At 53.0% G+C, this 21012-nt stretch overlaps 1 protein-coding gene and 1 long non-coding RNA gene across 4 annotated transcripts; one reads left to right on the top strand and one right to left on the bottom strand.

Annotated features, from left to right (window-relative positions):
- The first annotated feature begins 76 nt into the window (after positions 1-76).
- On the top strand, positions 77-8864 carry LOC311430179. Of its 2 annotated transcripts, XR_014688604.1 has the most exons (4): positions 77-238; positions 1219-1261; positions 1524-1592; positions 2781-8864. It is a non-coding gene; the product is annotated as an uncharacterized lncRNA (long non-coding RNA). The 2 variants fall into 2 exon arrangements; XR_014688605.1 differs by lacking the exon at positions 1219-1261 and having other exon boundaries at positions 77-657.
- SYNGR1 (synaptogyrin 1) lies at positions 8036-18988 on the bottom strand. 2 transcript variants are annotated; one of them, XM_084506587.1, is made up of 4 exons: positions 18842-18988; positions 11526-11763; positions 10762-10907; positions 8036-9066 (listed from the first exon to the last, which is right to left on the bottom strand). In XM_084506587.1, exons 1-4 carry the CDS (start codon positions 18938-18940, stop codon positions 8968-8970), a joined length of 582 nt encoding a protein of 193 aa, XP_084362713.1. In that variant the 5' UTR covers positions 18941-18988; the 3' UTR covers positions 8036-8967. The 2 variants fall into 2 exon arrangements, with proteins under 2 accessions (XP_084362713.1, XP_084362712.1); XM_084506586.1 differs by having other exon boundaries at positions 8036-8377.
- Positions 18989-21012: the final 2024 nt, after the last annotated feature.

Here is a 21012-nt window from a genome sequence, read left to right as displayed (position 1 = left end):
CCCACGCGGTAAATAATGGTTCCTGGTGGTGGAAGGGAGCCTGCTGTGCTCCGGGTTGTGCCCGCTGCTTCTTGTTCTGGTAGTTGGCAGTGCTGAACAGAGCTTGCTCTGTCATCTCTGCGCCTTCTGGTCGTCAAAAAGCTGGCCACAAAGTGCCAGGAGCAGGCAGCACATCGCTCTGATGGCGTGGAGTGACTGCTGGGGTCTGATCTTCAGAAAAACACCTGGGGAGCCATTGGTAGGGGCAACTGCCATGGGACCGGCTGCCCTCAGCTCTCCTGCTCAGCCCTGCCAGCCTGCCTGCCCACAAGACGTGCAAAAACAACTTCTTTTATTCACCCTTTAGAACCTATCTTTGTGTTTTTGAGGCTGAGGTGAACTCTGCCAGGAGGGGCAGTTCCCACTTAACCAGCTCTCCTGGAGTGGGAGGAGGTCACAGGAATCAAAGGACGATGCGTATGGGGTGTGTGTCTTCCAAGTGGTTGATGAGTGAAATTCCCATTGCTAGAACTCCACAGCCTGTAAAGAGCTACCATACTGGCAGAGGCATTTGTATGATTTATACGATTTTATAAGGAAGAGATGTGTATATTATTTTTGCCCAGGGAAGTGGTGGAGTCACAGTCCCTTGCGGTGTCCAAGAAGAGCCTGGACAAGGTGCTATGAGTTACAATTTAGTAGGTTAGTGGGTAGTGTTGGTAATAGGACGGTTGGACTAGATGACCTTGTAGGTCCTTTCCAACCTTATGTTTCTATGATTCTATGATTACAAGTCAGTGGAAGAGCCCTCCAGGTGTGTGACTGGCATGACCTGAAGTGTGTGATGACAGGTAGACAGGCTGCAGCGCCAGGGTGCTGGGCACAGAGCACATTTCTCTGGGTGAACCCAGGCTGAAGGGGCTCCAGCACGAGAGACTTGCAGTTGCAGTCATGTAGCAGCACAGTTGTGGTGAGGGCATGAGTGTTAAGTAGTCTTGACTTCCAGCAGCCACTTGATACTCTTTTAATGACATCTTTGTGGCAAATATATTAGATTCAGATGCACTTCAGAAATAATTGCCAGTTAATTAACCTCATTCTATGGAATGATGGGTTTTGCTGCAGGGGATCCTGCCAGAGGATTCCAGCTCCCTTTCCTGTAAATCCTTTGTCTATTGTTTTGTTACATCTCTTTCTTCCAAATATACAAAGATTTCAGATCCTTTCTCTTCCCTTCAGGCTGAAAAGACTCACAGATATTCAGCCATTCAAGCAGACTTAGGTACAGAGGCAGAATTACTTTTTAAAGGCTATATTCATGAAAGATAGAAGAAAATGCTAAATTTAGAGTCTCAGTCTACACACAAATTTTCACATGTTTAGCTTTATGCATAAGCTTGGTTTCACCAATGTCATTTGAAGTATTCCTGTGAGTAAAGCTGTGAGTGGGTACAAATAATTTTAGTAATGGAGCTCGAGTCTGCATTAAAATTAAAAGTAGGATGGATGGATTTAGTACTAATGAAGATCTGTTTTCTTACCAGGACCAAGAATTCCCGGTGCTGCAGAAATCTGCCTAGAACAGCATTGTGTGTGCTGCTGAAAAGCAACAGGCAAGTTTATCTGCTTTAAAACACGATGTCACTTTTTCAGCATTGCAGCAAAAGCTTATGCTTATTTAATGACATTCAAGGTTGCAGTCCTGCACCTTGATGAGCACAGGCAGACCCTGTCCTTGCACAGAACACCACTGAAATCAGCAAGGCTTTGGACGTGCTCGGAGACTGCCAGCGTGTATTGCATTGCAGGACTGGGGGTTTTAGGAGTCATTTGTATCTTATGTCTGCGAGTCTTTCTGAGACTAGCAAGAGTGGAGTCTGCGTGTGTCTGTGATAGGGCAGAATATTATTTCAATGAGTAAAACAACTCTCCTAAAGGTGTGAGATAGAAAAGCTGCCATTTTCTGTGTTTGTACAATGACTAGTCACCTCTTTGTAGTTGTATGCCTTGTTCCTAGTTTAAATGTATGACTTCAGCTCTCATAGTCACTGATCACTGTCATTCCATTTTTTTATTCTTCTTTTTTTTTTTTTTTTTCCTCATTTGGGCTGGAAAACTGACCTGGTGCAAAACATTTTCTGTTGGTGAAAATAGTTGTGCCAGCTTCAGGATATTCTTGTGGCTCTGTCACTGAGCTTCTGCCCTAAGATTGAGCAAGGCACTTAACTACTTAGTCTGCAAAAAGTGAATAGTTTGATTTGCCAAGCAAGGCTGCTTACAATGCTAAATGCAGGTTTGTCCATCCTTTTGCAATCTTCCAAAAGGAAAGTGCTACTGAAGCTCATTTCCTGCTTTATGAATACCTGCTTGCAGAGACCAGCATCTTTAAGCAGTACGTGCTAGATGGAATACTGCACCAACAGAGCTTCTGTTGCTGTATTGATAGAGCTTATTTGTTCTTTGTTTTATTTATGCTCCCTACCTTCAGTAAATCCTCCCAGAATTTCAGCTATATACCATGCTGTATTCTCATACAGCAAAAATCTCCACAGGAATGCAGGATATCAGTCACTGAACTCATCCATGCACCAGTAAATGAATTGTCTGATTCAATGACTACCAAATCTTCAGCTCCCTCTCCATGTTAAACTCCTGTATTCCTCATTCCTCTCTCCCTCTCTCTTTTTGTATTTATTGCTTCTCGTTATTCTCTGGTCCCAGTGCCAGGTTTTATATACACGATATTTCTGGTGCCAAGCTGTACTACTGCCTTCCTGTTTTTGCAAATGTTTTCTCTGCAGAAAAAGGAGAAGCACGGTCACTCTGCTGGGCTGGAGGATAAAAGATGAAGAATGTTATTGAACACCCTGCCCCAAGGAGCAGGGAGCACAGGGCAGCCCCAGCATGGTGCTGCAGTAGACATTCAGACATCCTACACAATGGGAGGCAATTACAGGATCGCCAGCAGAAACCCTCACATCAGTTATTTTTTCTCTACTGATCGCAAGCGAGATACATTTAGGGAGATACTTTTTTTTTCTGCCTTGTTTTGCTAATAATGGAGGCTGGGGCTGGAGAGGAAAGTCATGATTTTTGGCAAGGCTTGCAGCAGGTGATGTGGAAGAAAAGAAGGGTCTGTGACAGAGCCAGATTGCTACACTTGCTCAGCACCTACCATGGACAGAAAAGGATGGTGGAGGGGGGTGGCATTGCAAGCTCCACCCTGAGCTCACCCCACCTACCTCTACCAACTGCAGCCCGATGCTTCCCACGGGCACAGATGCCCTAATGCTCCTGCCTCATTTGTAGGCTGCTATTTCCAGGCAGGCTGAAAAGGCCAAGAAATAGAGATAGAGCAACAGAGAGAACGAGCGTGATGAAAGGAAGGAGAGCTGGAGACAGAGAGGAGGTAGCAATTCCTTCCCCTAGCACCTGCCAGAGAGTTGGAAAGCTATTGCGAGGAGAAAGGGAGATGGAGAGGGAATGTTTATCCCCCCCAAGAGAATGAGACAAATATCACTGCAAGAGAGATTTTGTACAGAGCTGTAGACCAGCTGGAGTTTTGAGGGAGGGAAATGAGGTTGTTTCATTTGTGCTGAGGCATATGATTTTTCTGACTTCTATGATGTGCTAAATAAAGCCTCATCTCCCAGAGTTCTGGGATTATGTGAACTTTAAAAAAAAAACTTTATAGTAGAATTGTGTTTGTAGATGTCATGCCTGCAGGGAGAAGCTTCAAAACGTGACTCATAAGAGCTTGAAATACCAGAAAGCAATTAAACAGATTTCAGATGATTAGAAGAAACAAACAAACTCATAATGCTGAAGTCTTACTCATTGTAAATGCTTGTTTTTGACAATTTGGTCTCAGCAGTTCTTAACTCCTCCCGTTGCTAAGACATCTCTAAAACACTTCCACCCCAAAAGCTAGGGCTGTAGGAAGATCTTTTTCCAAAGAAAGGTTAATCAAGGGACAGGTGGGTACATCAACGCTTTTGGGTGTACTCTTATGTGAAGCTACAGTGTGTGTGTGTGCTCAGCTGTACTCAAGGGAGCCAGTTTGGAGGACAGGGTACAGCCAGTTTACCATGGTGTGTCTCTGCGTGCTGTCCTCAAGCTGCACAATAGCAGGCACGTTACATACCCCAGTACTCGAGTGATGAGAAGGAAGCTTTATCTAAATATTATCACAGGGTAGCATTTTGAATTTTATTTTTATCACAGAGCGAGTTGAAATGAGATCCTTTTTTTAAGGGTGGGCTATCTCTTACTGAAACCCAGTCTTGAGAGCTCTTGTTTCCCAGTATTTATGTTTTGAAAATGTGTACTATGATGGGCACCCAAGCAATGGTCACACACAGATGAATACAAGTAAAGACACATCAAAATAATAAAAAGATCTGCTTCCCTTGGTGTGAAAACATTGGTGTTCATACTATATTTTTGCATGTCCTCCATACACACCTTCTACCCCTTTCAGAATAAGTCTCCTGTTCTAATGTGGTACTTCAAGCTCCTGCTCGTCTTTTCCTGCTGAGTAGGTAAGAGACACCTGATGGGTGTGATTTGAAACAGGCCAAGCAAAACAAGCAACTGTTGGAAAAGCCCTCCCTCCACAAAGAAAACGCAGACCAATTTTTCACATAGTTTGGTTATTTTGAATGTCGTAACTTTATTGAGACACCAGTAGTTACCACCTTCACTTTGTTAACCACAAATATATAGGACATTGTAAACACAGGTGCCGAGGTGGCGGGGGTCGCTGTAGTGGGGTTTGAGGACGGACAGGGGAGCGGGGAGGAGGGGTGAAGGGACACTCGGGCTTAGACAAGACCACTCAGGGGATCCTGTATGCAGCAGGCCATCCGCGAGTCATCGTATATACGTATATATGTATAGCTTTATATTATACATCCTTTGAAATATATATATATAATATATATACTATACACAGGCAGTAATGTGTCAGGGGAAGGGGCAGGGCAGCCCAGGTGGTGTTACGGGTGCCACAGGGAGTTGTTTGGATGGATGGTTTGGACTCACTGCGCGAGGTGGCCTCGCTGGGCTCCTTGCCTTGCACCCGCTCTGGGGACCAGAGCCGAGCCTCCTGTGGAGGCCATCCCGCTACGCTGCCTTCCCGGGGCCTCCCAAGTGCTCGCGAGGCTGTGGGGACACAAATGCCCTCCTCCCCTGAGGGAACTGCCAGGAATAACGCGGAGGGGAAGGGGGTGCAATGAGGTGATGAACTGGGTGCTGGGGACAGGGGAAAAAGGGGCATGGGGACGTGTCCAGAGGTTGAAGCCACAGGTAGAGGTGGGGCAAAGGTTCCTCATTCCTTTGCCCTTCACAGCCCCTGCTTTCATAGAAGTCCCTTACTTGGAGGCTTTGTAAGATAAGAAGACATCAATGGGCCGTTGCGCCCAGCAGGGGATCCGTAATCCTCCGTAATCCAGACAAATGGCATGGCGGGAAGAAAGCCTTCTTATCATTTTGCTTATGTAGCCTTCCCTCTGATCTGCTAATCCCCAGAGTGGGACTGATCTCACCAAAGTTGAGGAGCTAAAAGGGACATGTTCCAGCCAGCTGCCCGGGCCTTGCCTATGATCACCAGAAACAGGAAGCACCTTATCAGGAGCGCCTGAGATAAGATAAACAACCCCTTGGGTAGGGCCATCTCCAGAGATGGCCATATGCCACTGGAAGTTGCATTTTGAGGGGGAGGCTTGTCCCACCTCAAACCCACTGGAGGCCATCAGATGGTTACGAGGGAGGCGAGCCAAAGACGATAAAGGAAGGCTTTCTCGTGAGTCACCCCCGCATGATGTTTAGCCATCTATGTAGCTCTGATGGGGGTAGGGCCATGCTACACCCTAAAACAGGTCCCCAGGTAGACCGCCCCGATGTATGGCCTGTACCTCATGCACCTGGTCCCTCGCCCCCTCCCTGACGAGATGGGGCAGGTAATGGGCGATTCCTCCCAGAACGGACAACGTATTTTTATGCCGAGGGTTGATTATTTATAGCCGCCGCCTCCTCTCCCCTTTGGCTTCCCCCAAACACCCAAAATGAAAGCATGAAGGGTGACACGGATGAGTCTGGGTGAGTACAACGAGTTTTTCTCCTCCTCCACCTCGTTATTCTCTCATTCCACTCCCCCCTTAGGAGAGATGGACTGGAGGGAGCTCCCCCCCACAGCCACAGTCATAACGAATCTCTCTCAATAAAGTAACCCCCTCCCAAGCCTAAATATTAGGCTGATCCCACGGAAAATAAAAGAAGCCCGAGGGGCTTCCCTCTGAAAAATACCCCTCCTATGTACAGTATTGCTTTCGCTCGCAGCCACGGAGCACAGGACGTTTGCCCAGGCCCTCCTTGCATGTCTACAGGGTTCGTTGGTTCCCCTTTCATCAGCAACCACCAGCAAGGGAGGGCAAGCCATGGGGATAGCAGCCAGCAGCACAGGTCTGCAAGTGACAGGCTTGCCTCTCACCCCTGCGGAGGTCTAGCAGCTCCTGAAAGCTGCTAGGAGCAGGTAGAAACCGTGCCCCCTTCCCTCTTGGGGTCTGCAACTCAACATTGTCTACCCCTTCTCTACCGCTGTGGGGCAGCTGGAGTAGTGCTAGGAGGACTGGTGATGTGGGTGAAGGAAGGCTCAGCGTCCTCCAGATGAGATGTTTGCACAACCACAGGCCGTGCCCGCGTCCCATCCTCTTGGCTCCAAGGGATGCTACAGGGAATGGGCCAAACGCTCAGGTGAAGCACCTGCGGATGCTAGAGCTGCTCCTGATCTCTGCTACGTGGGTCAACGTTGCATGGACCACGGTGGCTGCTCAGGATAGAGCTCCTCAGGACATACCCCACTGCTTGTGCTCTGAGAGGGCTGTGCAGAAAATTGCCCATCGGGCTATTGCTCGGTTATTTCCCTTTAGGCACAGACATTAATTTTATCCCGGAATTAGCAGCCTGCTTCCGGAGCTGTGTCTTGACTTGAAGCAAAATCACGAGGAGTGTGGAGTACTGTCCTTACGAGCTCTATCCGAGAGGCACTACTGCCACCTAGGTGAGGCTTTAAAGACTTACCAGATGCTGCAGAAGGAGCACGAAGGTATAATAAATGCAAAATACAGCAGGACCAGCCTTCAGAGAGCCCGGTCTGGCACAAACCAACTTTGCAAGGATGGAGGAAGTTCTCCCCTTGCTGTGCTGACCGCCCCATCCGAATGGGAGACGAAGCCCACCTACGGACCCTCACTGCTCGGCGGCCCCCCAGTGTGACAGCAGCCACGTTTCTTTCTAGGGGTCCTGCTCCATTCCCCTGTGCTCGAGGTGGTGCCATGCTACCAGAGGAAGGGAGGAGGCTGCAGCAGCACCCGAGGAGTGAAACTGGCTTCCTTCTCCTCCTCCTGCCCAGGTGAAACGGCAAAGAGATGAGGGGAAACACACCTCCATCTTAACCCAAAGGGAAGGAGCAGCTCTCACGGCACTGCCCCTCTGCTCTGCTCTCTCAACCCTTGCTTTCATCTACAGCAAAATCTACAAAAAGCTGCATTTTTTTTGATTGTACCTGCAAATATTCCTCTTGCCCTTCCCGTTTTCTCTCTTTGTGCTCCCTCCCCTCTCCCGCTCCCCCCCAAAACCCTCTGAAAATAAAGCATTTCCCCACTCAAATGGAAGGGCACCCTCACCCCTCCATGCAGCCCCCCCTCCACCCTCGCACGCCTGCATGCCAGCTCTCAGCCTGCCCCCCTTCCACCCTCCCCTCCCTGAGCCAACAGGCCCTCGGGCCCAATTCGGACGCTCCCGCATCTCCTGCAGCATGGAGCAGCATCGCCTCGCCTAGAAACACCTCTTCCCTTCCACCCCCAGCATCCTTCCCCCCTGCCCCACTGAAGGAGGGAGAGGAGCGAAGGGGGGGGACCTCCCTCGGTGACAGATTTTGGGACATGTTGGTGCTGGCCAGTAGTTCTGGGGGGAGGAGAGGGAAGAGGCGACGGGGAACCCTTTTTCTTTGTTGAAAAAAAAAATACAATAAATAAAAACAGATGACCCAGAAGGCTGGAGCATAGCTGAGAGCCACCTCTTGTGCCGCTACGCACGTGTCTGGTTTGTGCCTCGGCTTGCTGCCGGCAGTGGGAAAGGGGGCAGAAGGGAAAGGGGCCGGGGAAGGGGCATCGGCGGCTCAGTAGTTCTGCGTTTGGTACCCCTGTGTCTCGGTGTCGAAAGCATCTGCCGGAGGAGGCTGCTGGTACGTCCCCACCGCGTCCGTAGCATCCTCCTCGTTCGTGTAGGGAGCGTAAGGCATGCCGGAGTCCTGGCTGGGGTCCATGTAGTCCTGGGAGAAGAGGGCCGAGTCGGCGCCCAGCCGGAAGCGCTGATACGCCAGGAACGCCTGGCCCACCTTCAAGGGGGGACGGGGAGAGATGGGAAGCAGAGAGGGGACGGGAGAAAGAGAGAGGGGAACGTACCGAGAGAGAGAAACAAACAAAAGGAGGGTTAGTAGTGGTTACGGGTTAGTGCGCGACGCCTGTCCAGGTTCAGGCTGCCCTGCATAAGGCACCAGCTCCGTGGCAAGGAGAAGAGGGACAAGCTGCAACGGGGTGGCCAGCAGGGAGCCTGGGCATGGGGTTCAGCATTGCAGACCCCAAAAGGCACGTCTCGTCTTCCCAGAGCATCCCCGACAGCGTTGAGCGGTTTGGCAGGTCACGAACTGCCCCACAGGGAAGAGTTTGGGGAATGAGGGCTGGGAGGAATGGAGAAGATACAGTGGTGGGGGCAGAAGGCATCTCCTGGCTGAAATATTAGGTCTGAGCAGTCATCAAAAGAAAGGCACAAGTGTTACACAGCATTAGTTCGGGTGAGGGAGAGAAGGGGCAGAGGAGGAACACGCGAACAAACGCCCGTGGTCAGAGCGTTGGAGCCGACTGCTCGACAGCCTCCTTCATCTGCACCCCTTGTCCCTGCCCCCAGGCTCGCCACCAGCGAGGGGCACTATGGCAGCAAGGACGGGGAGTTGGGGAACAGCGTGTTGTATTCCTCCTGAAAAGTAATGTCCCTGAGTCGCCGGAAACCCAGAAAGGTGAGGAAGCCCTGTGAGGAGAGAGAGAGGTGTGGGGAGGAGAATCAGTAAGAAAGAACAAACCAGAGCATTTGACTGAAATTAAGAAAAAAAAAAAAAAAAAAAAAAAAAAAAAACACATTGTGCTGGAGCTCAAGGGACACCACTGCTTGCCCTTGGCAGCACTCGAGCAAGGGGCTTGGCTTGTGGGGGGGTCACACTGCTGCCCCTGGTCCCTCCTGTCATTTTGGCTGGTGCTCAGCGTTTGGCAGCCCCCCTCCCTCTGACAGCTTTGTTGTCTTTCGGCACCCTTCCTACCAGCACTTGCCCAACACAGCAGATAAAGCTACAAGGACTCGGTGCTTTCAGAGATGGGATGAGAATTGCAGGGGGGATTTATACTGAACAGGGAACAAGGGATTGCTGGGAAAGGGAAGTCTAAAAAGCCTGCAGTCATCTTCTGAAAAAGCCATTCCTGAGTGGAGCTGCAGTCATGGGTACAGCCTGGGAGGGATGTGGCTGCAGCCTCCTGTGGCCACCAAGCATTTTCATGCGATGGGATGAAGAAGGGAGAGCGCTGAACCCCTGTTCTGGAGCTCCCTTCTCTGCTTAGCATCGATGAGCTGAAAGGGCTGTTAAAATCCTTTCACGTGCAGGGAAATGATGCCTGGGGAGGCTGGCTTGCACAAGGTCATCCTGGAGGTTTGTCAAGGACACTCTTGACTGGAGTCTCTGTGAGGTCTCCTTCCACATACGTTCTGGTGTCCTTGCTTCCCAGGTGTATTGGGTTTACGTGGCAAGGGTTTGGTAGCGGGGGGCTTCAGGGGTGGCTTCTGTGAGCAGAGCCCAGCAGCTGCCCCATGTCAGAGCAGAGACAACTTTAGGTGGCTCCAAAAAGCACCCACTGCTGGCCAGAGCCAAGCCAGAGAGAGACACTGGTTGGGCCTCTGGGAGAGCAGATTTAAGGAAGGGGGAAACAAATCTGCTGTGAGACAGCAGCTGGGAGAGAGGAGTGAGAAATGTGAGAGACCCATGCCTGCAGACCCCAAGGTCATGCAGCAGGAGGACAGGAGGTGCTCCAGACACGCAGCAGCAGTTCCCCTGCAGCCTGTGGAGAGGCCCCTGGTGGAGCAGGCTGTCCCCCTGCAGCCCATGGGTCCCACATGGAGCAGATCTCCACGCTGCAGCCCCCCCATGGGTGGAGGAGCCCCCGGTGGAGCAGGTGGATGTGGCCTGGAGGAGGCTGCGGCCCATGGAGAGCCCCCGCAGGAGCAGGGGATCTGGGGGAAGCTGCCACCCACCCGTGGGGGACCCATGCTGGAGCAGTTTGCTCCTTGGGGATGGATGGATGGACCCCGTGGTACTAGTTCTCTCTGCTCTAACCTACTAGCAATAGGTAATAAATTATATTAATTTTCCCATGCTGAGTCTGTCTTGCCCACGACAGCTCTTGGTGAGTGATCTCCCTGTCCTTATCTCAACCCACGAGGCGTTTACTGTCATATTTTCTGCCCCTGTTCTTTTTGGGACGGGGAGTGATAGAGCAGCATGGCAGAGCCATCAGTGTGAAACCACCACACCAGGCTTCCCTTTCAGCAACCTCTCCTCCTGCTCTTCCTTCTCCAAAGCCATGTGAACTGGGATCCCAGAGCCACCCACCTCCCATTCCCCACAGGCTAACATGCTGCAGAGGACGCTTGATCCGATGTCACGGCTTCTCTACTCACCCAGGTGAAGATGGAGAAGAAGGAGAACGTGATGGCTGCTCGGGCTGCATCCCCTCCCTCGTTCATCGGGTTGTCCTCTTCTTTGGAAGCTTGCCACTGGTTGGTCAGAAAGCAGAAGCCAACGAACCACAGGAATGCCCAAAAGGCTGGGATGGGCCACCAGCAGCACGCCAAAGGGGAAGGGGAGAGAGATCAAGAAGGCACGTAAGGGCAAATCACAAACACATCGCATTTCTCTGGAAACTGCAACCCGATGAGACCTGCCAGTGCACTGCAGGCTGGGCCAAATTCTGCCTGTGCAGGCTTTCTAAGCTCAGTGAGTAGGTTCACGGACAGCTAAACCATCAAGGTGACGATAGGTGCCTGCAGAAGGTACCTCAGGAGAGTCAGCGGGAGGAGGTTTTGTTTGCTTGTGCTTGGATTGATCACAGGACCTGCATTTGGCTCTCAGTACAAGAGCAATCACCACAGCTTCACGCCCCTGTCCTGCAAGGACGAGTGAAGAGCAGCTCCTTCCAAGGGAGCCGCAGCAGGAGCAGCCAGCCCGCAGGCGCACAACTGGCCTCTGCTTAGCTCAGCAGCGATAAAAGCCCTTATCCTAAGGAAAGCTGCTGAGATATCCTCAATATCCTACATCCCCTGGGGACAGGGGATGGGAAAGGGGCTCGGTAGCAGGGAGCTGGGCATCCAGGTTGGCACCTGGTGGGGAGAAGAGCAGAGGCAGCGGCCAGCACTGAAGAGCAGCACTGTGCCAGGAAGCTCACCCGAGACACCGATGTCGGAGAGCACTGCCTTCTTGCGGTCCTTGACGCTGCTGATCTGCGGGAAGTAGGCATCCAGAGCCAGGTAGAGAAGGCAGCTGAGGAAGGCGAGGACGCCCACGGTGATGCCATAGTTGCAGGCGTTGCGGTTGCGGTTGAAAATGCAGTGCTCCTGCGAGTCGTCCACGCGGTTCACGTAGCCTTCATTGACGATGGAGCCAAACACCACGATGGAGAACACCTAGAGGGGGAAAGAGGTGGGAGGCACATCAGGGCAAGCCCCCTCTGGACCTGCTCCTGCAAGCGTGGCCGCTCTCCACCAGCATCACTCCTGTCCCACAGCCTCGCCTGGAATGTGGCCCTGGGGAGTTGTATTTTATTTCAGAGGATTAGCTTAAAATAGGGCACTTCTGGATGCTTTTTTTTTTTTTTTATCCATTTGATCCAAACAGATGTAAAGCAGCCTCAGCCCGGAGGAAGGGCGGCTTCCCGTGGACACATGGGGAGGTGACGTGGAGTGTGAATTCGGATAAGGCTTTGGCGCGGGCGCCTGCGTGCAAGAGCTACCAGCAGCAGCAATCTGCTTACTTTGCACTTTTCCTCCTACCCACTCCTTTCCCTTCTAGGAAGTCATTGTTTCCACCACGCATTTGTTCTCCAATTTTATCCATGAAGGTACCAAGCTCTTTTCCCCATTCGCCCTCCCACAGCCCCAGCTCCTCCTGCTGACCTGCTGGGTTCCCGCTCTCCCCACCCCCTTGCACATCTTCTGCCCCTCTGCTTGGGCTTTTTTTACTTCTTTTTAAGAGCATTTTATCACCTCTTACAGCCATTTAGAAGATCTAACAGGATGAGCTTTTGCAAGATTTCTGCCTCTTGCACTCACCGTCACCGTGGCTAACGCCAAAATCTGATCACAGCTGCAGGAGAAGGGCCCCCATCAGCACTCCCTACCTGCCGTGTGTTATTTTAAACCAGGCAGAATTAAGGATGAGGCCAGGTAGGAAGGCCCTAATCCGCAGCTGCCAGTTTAATCTTCGCTCACCGACTTAGCCTTTGTCACCTGCCGCAGGGCCAGCCCTCTCTGACACGGCAGGCTCACCGCGGCAGAGAGGTATTTACGGCAGCCCCACTCCTTCATCTCAACCAAACAGCAGCCGCCGGAGGAGGAGAGGAAGATGAAGGTGGCACTTGCAGGTTTTTCTTTGCAGGGTATCTCGAGACCTTTGGTGGATGCCCCAGTCCCACAGCCCAGAGCTCTGCTGTTTGACCAAGAGCATCAAGAGCAACCCTGACAGCCCTCAACGGTGCCCACGTTTCAGCTGCCAAGCTCTAACACGTATCTACTAACACCAGTATAATTTTTTCACTCAAAAGCTCATAATTTGGTCCTGCGTGTGTGGCTGATGTCGAGCGTGTTTTTGACACACCGCTGCAACCCAACAGAGCTGGGAGGTGGTGCCCCTAAGCATCGGGGCTGTATGGGTTCTCTGAAAGTCAGAAAGAGATTTCCAAGATAGGAGATTAAACAGCTGATTTCTCCTCCTCTTCCTCCTCCTCGAAAATCAAAATTGATCACACTTTGCTCAAATTGCCCATGAAAAACACAAGCCAATAAAAACCTCTTAAACCCAAAGCAAAGGTCTGGTCCTCGAGATTTCAGCCTGAGTGGTTTAGGAAGGCAGCAAGTCGCAGAGAGTTACACGCGGGGTCTTTCAGCAGGAGGTCTCCCGCAGTTAATGGCAGGCTGGGCTGTACGTGCTCTATTCCTCCGACCTACCAGAGGGCCAAGAGACTGCTCGAAGTGAAGTCCAGGTGCTGCCAGGGCTGACACTGCCACCTGAAACACCCTCCTGATACTGAGGTTACAAAGCGAGTGCAGAGCTTCACTTGGAAGACGAGAAATAGCCTCAAAAGAGGCTTAGCCTGCTGTTCATTTTTGTTTCAGGGCTCAATAATGGTAAAGTGTCGACTCCCTGAGTCAGGTCAAGCCTTGCAACACTCTGTATTGAGTCTCTCCTTGCTCATTTTGGGATGAGTGAACTTCTGCAACAGCCTCTCCCCAGAGACGCCTCTGGTTACTCTGTTCCTACCATGATACACGTCCTCTCTGGGCTCTTATCTCCTGGTTTGCCGCTGACCTGGAAGGGCTCTCACCGAGCACAAGCAGCAGAATAATTCCTTTTCGCCTCTGTCCCTTCAGACCTGCCTGCATCAGCACTTCCTAAAGGAACAGTTGAGTGCCCAAGACCAGAGGGACATCCCCACCCCCCGAAATTTCCCAGCAGGAGGCTGAACTGAATATTTAACCCACAGCAGCTACGTCTTGGTGGTGGGCAGAAGCCCGCTGACCTAGCACGGCACCTGGGAACACCACGGCCCCATTTCGCACAACGAGTCCCCAGTACACAAAGCTTTGTGTACAGAGAGTAAGAAAACACCCCAAAATACACCTACAGCTGGGAAGTGATGTGCAGGAGGCTGGTGCAAAGCCCCGCACCCTGATATCCCCCACAGCAGCACAGCGCTCTTGTTGGGGACCTCTCCCCTGCTCCTTCCCTGCGCGTGGTCGTGACAACCAGGCAGGCGTTTTGCTTTTGGAGTGGCCTCATTTCTTCGGCGAGGCTGTTGAAGAAACTCGACGGGGCTTAAAGTAACCGGATTTTTAGGTTGGGCAGGTTTCCTTAGGCCTCCGGGAGCAACACCAGCCGGGCAGGTGTAACATCTCTTTGGAGGTGCCCATTCGTGGCACACAAGCAGTAATGTATTCAGCTGCTGACTAGAAAAAGGGACAGAAAAGAGCACTTAGAGGGGATCTGGGCAAGCCGCCTGCTGTTGGGACCCTGTTTTCACTGCTCCTTTGACAGCACATCATCACAGGCTGCTGCAGACATTTCCCTGGGCTTGTTTTAACCGAGGCACCTGGAGAAGCCCAGAGCAGGGCCCTTTGCAGAGCTGACACAGCCAGAGGAACTCGCTGAAAGACACCGAAAAAAAATAATGAATTTAATGCTAGGGCACTGCGGGATGAGGCGGGGGGGGAGGCTGAGAGTTTTCCTGCCCCGCTTTCCCAGGGGCTGTTACAGGGGTGTGAAGGCTTACAATGTGCCAAGTGGACAGAAAGCCACATCCCCCCCATGAAAGACCTCTTTTTTCTGGCCCCAGAAATCTGCTCCGGCCAGGCACAAACTCCTGAGCATCATGTGAGGTCCCCAGCACGCTGCCCATCCCCAGCCCCAGGCATCATGTGATGGGCCTCCGGGTGCTGTGCTAGGATTTTCCTGCACCTCCTCCCCGGAATTTGCCATAACTCCTTCCCCAAAATCCCCACCAGGGCCTTTTATCAGGGATGAGGCTGCTTTGGCTTGTGGCAGTGCCCTCCGGCCGTGGGCTCTGCTGCCCTGCCTGCTTCCTCTCCCCCTCCCCAGCCCCCCGGTTTATTCCATTAGGGAAAGGAAACGGTTTGGGGACGTAATATGGCTTGCGGGACTTCAAATCAAATCCATCTCGGGCAGAAGGAGGCAATAACCTCTCCTGTGCCTGATCTGGCAGCAACCAGGAATAAATCTATTTAAAAATGCGAGGACGAGGGAGATATCAAATGCCGGCCTGGCAGAGATGAGGGGGTTTTCATTTGCGTTCAGCCGCGGTTTCTGGAAAGCTTTGGAGAGCCCTGCACAGCCACGGATTATTATTATCATCATCATCATCGTTAAATCTCCATGTGTTTTGCTCATTTTGAAGAAAACACACAGCTTTTGGTACGCGTGGGACCAGCAGCTCGGAAGCAGGAGGCCTCTGTTTGTCCCCCGCTGCTGGCACTGCACGCACAGCGGTGTCCTGACGAGCCCTGACCCTGGGGCTTCCCCCCTGTGTTGGCAGGGGGGACACAGCCCTAAATTCCCCCAAAACGGGTGGCGTTAACCCCCAGCCCCTTTCCCTGGCCGCCAGCCACATGGCACCGGCTTCCCCGGGGCTGAGCTGGAGCAGGTGATGCGGGGAGGGGGAGAGGCTCCACATCCCTAATTCCTGCATCCTTAATTCCTGCCCTGGGATCCCCAGCAGGCTCTCCTCCCCAGCCTGCTCTTTTTCACGCCCGGCTTGGCAGCAATTAACCCTTCTGCTGCCCACGTTTGGGAGCCCACGGCTGCTGGGAAGGATGGGGCAGCAGACAGTGAGGGAGGAAGAGGTTTCCTGGGGGCACTGTGGGAAGCTCCGTCCCGTTTTACGCTCTTCCCATGGTCAAACAGCAGCTTCTGCCCCACTGCTCCTAGTGACAGCTCCCTTGGGCCATACCCTGCCTTCTCCACGCTGCCACCCAGGTCCTCCCGTGCTTTCCAGACTGCCCCCACATCGCCAAGTGGCTGCTGAGCGAAGTGCCCCCAAATCGCGCCTTTGTCCACCAGGAAGAGTTCCCTTTTATTCAGAGCAATTTATTTTTTTTTTGCTCGTATTTCAGCATTGCCTTCTGTCCCTCTGTGCCGCTTCTCAGATTTTTATCTGCAGATGCCATTTACGGGTGATTTGTCCCTGCTCCAAGGTCTTTCCTGGAAATGTCAGGCTGGGCACAGCACAACCTGCTGCGCCCAGCCCTGAAGCACACCGGGGCTGTGCGCATCCACTGCCTGTCCTCTCCCACCAGCACCGACCCCAAAAAGCCCCAGTGGAGCTTAAAAAGGGGTCCCCACGCGAAGGGGACCTCGTGAGGAGCCATGCCCGGAGCTTGGCTCAGAGCAGAGGCCGCTTTCCTTTTATCGCTTGCCAACACCACGCAGCCACTGACCAAAAAGCACGTGAAGGAGAGGAGGCAGAGGGCACGAGCTGCTGCGGACCCTCAAAGCCGGGAATTTCAGCGGCAGGGACAGCCCCAGGCCCTCCGAAGCACCAAAGCACTGCCTGCATCGGGCTGCAAGCCCTGTGGGCACGAGCCAGCTTTGCTGCCCGCTGGTAAAATGCCATACACACTTGGGTGTCGGGACTGTCTTCTAAAACACGGCGTGGCCCCAGCACAAGGTCATTGCCTCGGGAAGCCACCGTAAAGATATTCTGCTCTTAATGAAACCTCGTCACGTGCAGCCAGCCAAAAGGAGTCTCCGGCTAGCCACGGCGAGGCGAAAGGCACGTGAGATGTGAGGAGGCATCGAAGCGTTTCCATCAGGTCCTGGGGTGGGAAGGGAAGGCTCCTGGGACAGCACAGCGAGGACGAGCCCTTCATCGACAGAAGGGTTCAGCTCGCGGGGCCCGGCAATACGCGGGCTAAGTGCGGATGCGCTCGCCGCCTGTAAATGCACCCAGGGGAGAGGAGCAGGGAGGGAGCAGCACCATTTAAACCGAAGGGCATAAGAGCATGGAAAGAAATGGGTAAAAAAAAAAAAAACAGCCGTGAATAGATTTGCCCTGATGGCCCCGAGCATCTCAGCATCTGAAATCTCTCCCAGAGGGAGTGAGAAGGGCGAAACAACCACGAACCATTATTTTTTTTGAGCAAAGTTCAGCTGATTTATGGAAGGGGCCAAAAGGGCCCCTTGTGACAGCCTGAGACGGGACTTCAACACCCATCAGGACCTTTCTGGGACTCAAGTTTTGAGGAAAAAAAATAATCATGACTAAATATTTGGGGACTGCCTCCCCTGGCTGTGGGGAGGGAGAGGTGCTCAGCAGGAGAGACCAGACAAAACCAGTGAAAAAGCACAGGGAGGAACCTGTTGTTGGGGAGAAAAAAGGTGAATGCCGGGTCCCTTGCTGACCTGCAGCAGTTCCAGCCCCTACAATAGAACATGAGTTCCCACAGGTCCATCCCACAGCACCTGGGGTAAAACGCAGCCTGTCCTCTGTCAAGGTCAGACCCTCAGAGATGGGGAAACACCATGGGGTGGCAGGGACAGGCTGGTCCCTGGGACGTGCTCCTTGCTGGGGGGACCTGGGGAGCACGGGGCTGAGCTCAGAGGGTGACCCGACAGCACCTGAGACACTCTGGAGCAGAACAGGTGCCCCCCCCCCAAAAAAAATAAAAAATCCTTATTTCCTGCTCTCTCTCTGCCTCACCTTTGGGAAGCCAGAACCCTGCAGTGCTCGAATGAAGTCACAGAGGAGGGGAATAAAAAAAAAAAAAAAAGAAGAAAGGAAAAAGAAGAAGGCAGAGAGGGAGAAAGAGGAAATTCTGTCCCAGAGATTAGAGGCAGGCGAGCCTTTGTAGGTCACCCCGCGTCCATCACCCTCGCTCTGCCCGCTCGGGGAAGGGGGTCACGCGTCCCCCTGTAAACAAGCCCGGACAGCCAGACGGACGGATGGACAGATGGACAGGCCACCCCCGAAACGTTAATCCCATCCCCAGCCATCTAGCAGCTCTCCAGCCACCCTCGAGTCACGACCCCCGCGGACGGACGGACGGACGGACGGCACCCCCCGCGGCCACCTTCCCTTCAATCCCCCGTTCCCCTCGCGCCGCTCGCTGCATTTTATTTTATTTTATTTTATTTTCCCATTTCAGGCGGCTCGCGCCTCCCCCTCCGGTGCGCATGTGTCCCCCGGCTCCCTCTCCCTGCCCTCTCCCTCCTCTGCTCCCGGCCCAGACCTCAATCTCTCCCGCGCCGGCTGCCCGCCGCAGCTCGCTCCCTTAATCCCAATGACCTTCTTGCGGGGACGCGCTGGCGTAGGGCGGGATGGGGGGCAAACATTGCAGGGAAAAGAGTCTGGGGTGGGTTGAAAGCAAGACGGGGAAGCGCAGAGCCCCCCCAGCAGCTCGCCCAGGCACCGCCAAGTCCCGCACACCCTGCGGCATCACCCCAGGGGTGAAACCCCAAAGCTCTCCCCGCTATATCTGGGATGTACCGAGGGCTGCGTGCACGCACCTATGCGATATATGCGCGTGGATGTGTTATATAGGGAAATACGACCACAGGAGATAGCCAAGCACGCATAGCCCTGGATGTGTGCGCACGGGGAGGTGTGCGGGGAGGCGCAGCGGTGCGTACCCCCATAGGTGCACGCAGCGGATAGCTAATGGATATATTACAGCACCACGTAGGGAACCGTCCTAGTGGGAATAATGGGGTATATTACGCAATGTACAGCACAGGCAGCGATTTAGGAGATCTAGCATATGGGAAGGGTATTGTATATAGAGAGAATAAGGGTGTATGTATATATATAACCTATATATATGTATATATATAGGTGTGCATGTGCAGGGGGGGGCGAGGACCGTGCCGCCTGCCAGCCCTGCAGCCGGGGGGGGGGGGGGGGTCTCCCCCGAGCCCGTCCCGTTCCCGACCCGTTCCCAGCCCCGTCCCCATCCCCGGTCCCCATCCCGGGCTCACCCAGGAGAGGAGCCGCAGCAGGGTGTGCGGCTGCCGGAGGAAGGCCTGCGGGTCGAAGGCGCCGCCGGCTTTCCCCGCTCCGAAGGCGCCCCCGTCCATGGCGGGGCCGTGCCGAGCCGCGCCGAGCCGCGCCGAGCCGGGCAGCGCCGCGCCTGCCAGCCCCGCGCCCGCGGGCACGAGCCGGGCGCGCTCACGCCGCCGCCGCGGGGGCGCGCCGCGCGGGAGCGCTCCCCCTTCCCTCCCCTCCTCCCCCTCCATCTATTTTTTTTTTTTTTCTTTATTATTATGTTTTTTCAGGTCTAGCCGTGGGAGGTGGTGCAAGGCGCGTGGGTGAGGCTGCGCAGCATCCTGTCTTGTGGCTGCCTGGTGTTGAGGCCAGCCTGGGCACGGCCGAAGCCCAGCTTTGCCCCACACCACCAGGCAAACCACGGGATGTCTCCGGCTCCTTATTGCTAAAAAACTCAGCTCAAAGGCTGACGAAGCAACACAACCAGCAGGTTGCAGACCGGTTCCGTGGGGAACGTGCTCAGCTCGCTCCGGCACCTCTTCGTCCTGCCCAAGCTTGAATTTGTTTTATTGGCAGTCTGTGACCCAGCCCTACAAGGCCAGAGCCAGCTGTAGGAGCTAGAGGCAAGCCTAGGGGAGATAAATGAGCAATTAAAGCCCGGCCTTTGGTTGCCCAATAGCAATAGCTGTGAGCAGCTATTGCTCCTTCTCGTGGGGCAGGTTGGGGACAGACAGGGGATGGACAGTCCCACTTCACATCCCACTTCACATATTTGGGAAGACGAGCTGCATGGCCAGACCCTCAGCCCTCCTGCCCCACATTCAGGCAGGCAATGAAATATCCTCCTCACAAAGCATCCGTAAGGGGCCTCCAAACAGAGCATCCTTTTTTTCTTTCACACTAGATGGGTAAGTTGCCTTCCCGCACTGAACACTTTAGCTCTCAGCTACACCTGCACAGCTGGCAGCAGGATTTGGCTCTGTTGGAAGGTGTTTGCTTCAACGATTTCATTAATGTTTGCAGTAACTTGATACATTCATAACATGCAGCCCTTCCGCCGCACTGATCAACATCCCAGCGGTGGGAATTCGGATGGCTTCAGTGCAAGGGAGAGACGCTTGCTGTAGGAAGGAGGTGTCTGGCCCTGGGGACACCGCCAGCACAGGGCTTTGCCCTGATCTCCCCACAGTGCCAGGGGCCTCCTGGATGCTCCCAGCTGTGCTGGTTTATCGTCTACGTGGCTAGGTGTCCTGCATCTCTTAAATATGTAAAAAGTGTGAAAACCACAAACAAACTGGCTTTTATTACTTTAATTAGTGACTGGTTCCTGCTGTCTGTGTATCCCTCAGGATTAAAAAAGGAAACTCCATTGGATGCCAGGACTCTGCTTGCTGACACCGAGGGAAAGCGCTACAGCCCCACAGCAGGGCTCAGAGACGCTTCAGGGCATGTCTCAGCTGGAGTCGCGTGTCAAATCAGTTATCCTGCAATGGCACTCATGCAATTTCAGGTCTAGAGAAGTCTGAGAGAGTTTCTGTGCTCTGGTCCTATCCGATTTCCTTGTGCCAAAGGAAGGAGAGTGAATAATTTATCTACCGTCCTTCAGCTCCCCCCCTGTTCGGGTTTCATCTCTGCTTCGCCCCTATGCTAAAGAGATGTTTCTGTGCAAGCTCCTGCGTAAGCAAGCCACGGACATGAGCAGATCCAGCATCACCCCGTGACAGAGCTTGTCTTCGTGGTGCTTATTGGTATGCCAAGAGCAGTTGTACGTGGAGCAAGAGAAATAACACGTGAATAGCATAACTGACAAGATCTCCGACAGGTTCCACAATAAGTCTTATTTTTGGTTCCCTTGTCACAGCATAACTTTATCACTTACATTGTTGTTATTGTTTATTATTAATTCAGCAGTAACCCAGAGGGGCCCTAATTGAATTTGGAGCTGTGTTGTACCAAGCACCGTGGAAAGAGACAGTGGGACACAGTCCCTGAAGTACACACAATCCGCTTGAGAACATGTCCCTGCAAGAAATAATTCATTTGATGTCTTTTGATGTTTTGAGATATGCATATAAGCAAAACAGATGCCAATGTTAGCAGTAAAACCTATTTTAGCTTATTAATTTTTAAATAGTGTGTTTTCATTTCTTTGTTGTTACTGTGT

Source organism: Aythya ferina (assembly GCF_964211825.1).
Source record: "Aythya ferina genome assembly, chromosome: 1".
NCBI classification, from domain to species: Eukaryota; Metazoa; Chordata; class Aves; order Anseriformes; family Anatidae; genus Aythya; species Aythya ferina.
The sequence above is the reverse complement of the archived record's forward strand: the minus strand, read 5'-3'. Positions and strand labels throughout refer to the sequence as shown.

Coding starts and splice junctions, on each gene's coding strand:
- SYNGR1 (XM_084506586.1), bottom strand. CDS start 18,940: ATGGACGGGGGCGCCTTCGGAGCGGGGAAAGCCGGCGGCGCCTTCGAC. Junction 11,764..18,841: donor TGCTGCGGCTCCTCTCCTGG/GTGAGCCCGGGA, acceptor TTCCCCCTCTAG/GTGTTCTCCATCGTGGTGTT. Junction 8,378..10,761: donor TCTTCTCCATCTTCACCTGG/GTGAGTAGAGAA, acceptor CCCCCCTTGAAG/GTGGGCCAGGCGTTCCTGGC.